This window comes from Loa loa (genome assembly GCF_000183805.2).
Source record: "Loa loa unplaced genomic scaffold supercont3.535, whole genome shotgun sequence".
In the NCBI taxonomy this organism is placed as follows: Eukaryota; Metazoa; Nematoda; class Chromadorea; order Rhabditida; family Onchocercidae; genus Loa; species Loa loa.
In genome coordinates, this window is record NW_018108715.1 from 4,797 (window position 1) to 9,277 (window position 4,481).

A 4,481-nucleotide genomic window follows, 5' to 3' on the forward strand; every position below is an offset into this window, starting at 1 on the left:
AATTATTATCAGTGAAACAAAAAAAAAAGTGCTTAATGATAAGAGTATTTTGAATAAAGAAAAAAAGCATATTGTGGCTTATTGTTTTTTTATCTGCTTATGTAAAATATCGCCTTAATTTTATTTAATTTTTTTAAATCGTTATTTAAATGCCATTTTAATTTTTAATATTCAATTTTTAAAATTTTAATATTTAGTTTCATTTTTTAAATGTTAACTGTTAAATATTAAAAGCATTGTTATTTCTTTTTTTCCTTGTGCCATCATTTAAATGCTATTATAATTCTAGTACTTAATTTTTGAATTTTTTAATATTTAATTTTATTTAATTCACTTTTTTAAGTGTTAGACATTGAAAGTACTGTTTTTATTTGTTTTTTTTGCCATCATTTAAATGCTTTTTTTTCAAATTTTAATATTTCATTTTATTTAATTTATTTTCAAATATTAAATGTTAAATAATTAAAATTTAAATTTATTAGTTTTTAAATATGTCAATGTTAATGTTACAATTAACATCGAGAATAGATTTCGATCGTTTTTCCTTTAGTAACTTACCACAAATTTTTGTCCTACTCTAAAAATATTAAAATTTTCTCTTTCAAACATTTTCAATACTTTCCCTCAAATATGACTTGCAAACTTGCAAACTGCATGCATGCAGCAAAAAAAGATGTAATTAATAATTTTAATTACTAAAAAAAAAGTAACCATTCTATATTCTTCCACTTATGGTGACCTTAAAATGATTACATTTTAAGGTATACGATAATCGCTTATGTTAAATGATTAAATTATAAATGCGCCAAAAGTTATTGAAAGAGTGGAAAATCTGATAAGCATTAGTTCTTTTCAATCAATTAATGAATTAATTAGTTTAAAAATTAATTACTTCAAGTAATTTATTAGAAGCAGCCGCCATTGCAACGTTTGATTTTTTGTCTGTTGATAATTCGTCTAATTCATAACCCATTTCATTGCTACTTTGAAATTTTCTTCCATCCATAATTCTCTCTTGTAGTTTGAAAACCTGAACAGGTAAGTTATTGATTTCTGATTTCTTTCCGGTACTATAAGAAATTGGAAGGGATTGGTTTTTTTTTTCCTTTTTTTGCGCAATTAATATCATTACAAATTGAGAATATGATTTTTTTTTATTTTTTAATTAGCAATTTATTGCTAATTTAATTAGTAATTATTCATTTAACCATTCGAAATATCGTTCATTCTTCGATTATTACATAATAGATGGCTATGTGTAACAATTACAGGATGTATATTTTTAGCAAAATACCTAAGCTAGTATAAGGTAAGCTAATATAACCTATGCTAGTATATGCTAGTAATGTATGGCTAATAGCCTAAGGATTATTTGGTTATTTGATAAAAATATTTCGAAATAATTTATTGCGATATTTGAGTGTTACTGATATTTTCCTCTTATTTGAAAAGAAAAAAGAAAGAAATAACTGATAATAAATTGAAGAAACAAAAGTTTAAGATTAAAGATTAATGGTTAAATGAATAATTACTAATTAAATTAGCAATAAATTGCTAATTAATTGTTTTTTTGCTTAAAAATAGAAGAAATGACGTAAAAATTTGCCTATAGCATTCAAATATTTTGATAGATGCACAAATAAAAAGGTAAACAGTTTTACAAATGAAAGATTGAATAGTGGAAATCACTAATGTCAAAGTTCAAATTTGAATGATCGGTTTCTCTGATGTATTTAACAATTAAATAGTAGAAATCACTAATGTCAAAGTTCAAATTTGAATGATCGCATTCTCGAGTACAAGCAACAATACGGGAGGTTGTCTTCCGCAAAATTCGTATATATGCTTCAAAATTTTGAATATTTTCAAATAACTTTAATTTTAAAAATTAAAAAGTGAATTAAATTTTTACATCAACACCCAGTCATTTTTCACAAAATTGAAAAGTGAAATGCAAAAATGCTAGCAGCAATGAGATTTACCTTTTATCATTGATATCAGTGATCAATACTACTCTATAATAATGATATCAATAATCAGTATTGCCCTATACCAATGATATCAGTGGTGAACATTACCCTATAATAATGATATCAGTATGAGTGATCAATATTGCCCTATAATAAAGATATCAGTGGTCAACATTACCTTATAATAGCGATATCAGTATGACTGGTCAATATTCCCCTATAATAATGATATCAGTGATTAGTATCACCCTACAATAATGATACCAGTGGTCAGTATTACCCTATAATAGTGATATCAGTGGTCAACATTACCCTATAATAATGATGTTAATAATTAATATTGTCATATAATAATGCCGTTCCTATAGTGATTATATGAGGATTAATTGCCTTCACACCGGAATTGTTATTCGGAAACGGCTAGAGAAAATTAAAATATTTTCAAAATGCTAAGCATTCTTTTCCTAAAAACAGTTTTTCTTTTTTTTTTATTTATCAAAAAAGAAAATGCGCAATTAAATAATGTTGTGTATTAATTGTTGAAAAGACACAATTTTACTAGAAATGACAGATATCAGTTATAGTAATAACAACTAGAACATTCATCAAAATATTATTTACTTCATTTATGATCTTTGCTCATTTATCATTATGATCTTTGCTCAATAATTTATCATTTCAAATTTTTTTAGAATTAAAAGCAATAAAACAATGCACAAAAGTAAGAAAAAAAGGGGAAAAAAAACACTTAATGAAGCCATTCTGTTTTATTTTTTTTCCAAAGATAGGAAAAACTTTTTTGCTTATAACATAACTTATCAAATCTATTTTGCTCTGATATGCATCACTGAACATTTAATGTTATAATGAAAAAATATTTAGCATTAACATGATTTAACTCAAGCGAAAATTTTCTCTTCAATTTTTCTTTTTTTTTTTCTTTTAATAAATTAAAAATTTTCGCTCAATCTTGATATACGCATATATTACTTTAATTAATTAATGTACAATATCAGTTCTCTTGTAATTAATAAAGTATAAAGTAGGATGGAATATTTTAAATGATTTTAAGTGTAAAATGTGGTATTACAATGTAATTGGGTAGCTTATTCTATTAATTAATTAAACAAATTAATTAATGAAATATTTAAAGTTTTATTAACTTGAAAAAAGCTATCATTGCTAATCGTTCAAGAAGAATGAAATTGGTTTTTTCTTTTTTTTTTCCCTTTTAGTTTTTCCTTCAAATAATATCAGTAATAAATCTCTCTTATAATCGATAAAACAGGAAATAGGATGGAAAGTTAAGTAGTATGAATGATTGTAATGTGATAAATAGTTTATCTGGTTGATAAATTCAATAAAAAAAAAATCATAAATTAAAACTTGAAAAAGCTATTATCAATAATTATGGGATGAAAATTTCATTTTAAGAGTTGAAATTCTTCCCTTCAGATACCATCTATATCTTAATATTTTTAATCTAATCAATTCTTCTTATCACTTTTTTTTTCTACATCACTTCTGTTTACACATCTATACATTAAACAAATTTAAATTCTCTCACCTAATGAGATTGGTATAGAATGTGAACAGGTATACAAGACAATGAAAAAGATTGGTATAGAATGTTAACAGGTATATAAGAAAATGAAAAAGATTGGTATATCATAGGCATATAAGAAAGTGGGAAAGATTGGTGTAGAATGTGAACAGGTATATAAGAAAATGAAAAAGATTGGTATAGAATATCATAGGTATATAAGAAAGAGAAAAAGATTGGTATAGAATGTTAACAGGTATATAAGGATATGAAAAAGATTAGTATAGAATGTTAACAGGTATATAAGAAAATGAAAACTTGGCACTTTTTTTTTTTAAATGTAAATAACATCATTGATAGCTGCTATTGCTGCTGCATTAATTTAATGAGGTATATTCGATATATCCTACCTATTTCATTTCTGTTAATTTTATTTTTCTTTTTTTAAAAAATTTTAAACTAAAATTTAATTGCTGGAGCTAAAATTGTTGTGAAATTTTGAAAATTTTTATTCATAACTGATTCGATTGTGTCAAAAAATATTTAAATGATTTTAAAGATAAAATTACCAAAATTTAAAATTATCAAGGCTGAACCCATTTGAATCATACGATTCATTAAGCTAGTTCATTTCTGATTTATTTCAATTGTATATCCGTGATTTCTTGCTAAGTTTTTTTTTAAAACATTCCTAAAACTAATCAATAAGCTATTCTTATGCATTACATATTTTGACAAATAATATTTGGACAAAAAATTTTCATTATTTATTTTAACTACTACATGCATTTCATTGGAATAGATTAATGGAAAAATAAATAAATAAATCAACAATATACAGTATGATTGTTCATTGTTTAATACAATCAATTTGTATGGAAAATAAAATTCCGCAGGAAGAAATGTGCGAGAGGGTGCGGTGGAAAATAAAATTCCGCAGGAAGGAATGTGCGGAAGGAGTGCGGTGG

General features: G+C 24.3%; 1 protein-coding gene across 1 annotated transcript; it reads right to left on the reverse strand.

Annotated features, from left to right (window-relative positions):
- Positions 1-517: 517 nt before the first annotated feature.
- LOAG_12953 (hypothetical protein) lies at positions 518-3,150 on the reverse strand (the record flags this gene model as incomplete). The annotated part of the gene is made up of 7 exons (XM_003148464.1): positions 518-577; positions 893-1,030; positions 1,813-1,873; positions 1,983-2,015; positions 2,149-2,187; positions 2,251-2,283; positions 3,134-3,150. Coding segments are annotated over 7 exons (381 nt in total), but the record flags the coding sequence as incomplete, so codon positions are not given.
- Positions 3,151-4,481: the final 1,331 nt, after the last annotated feature.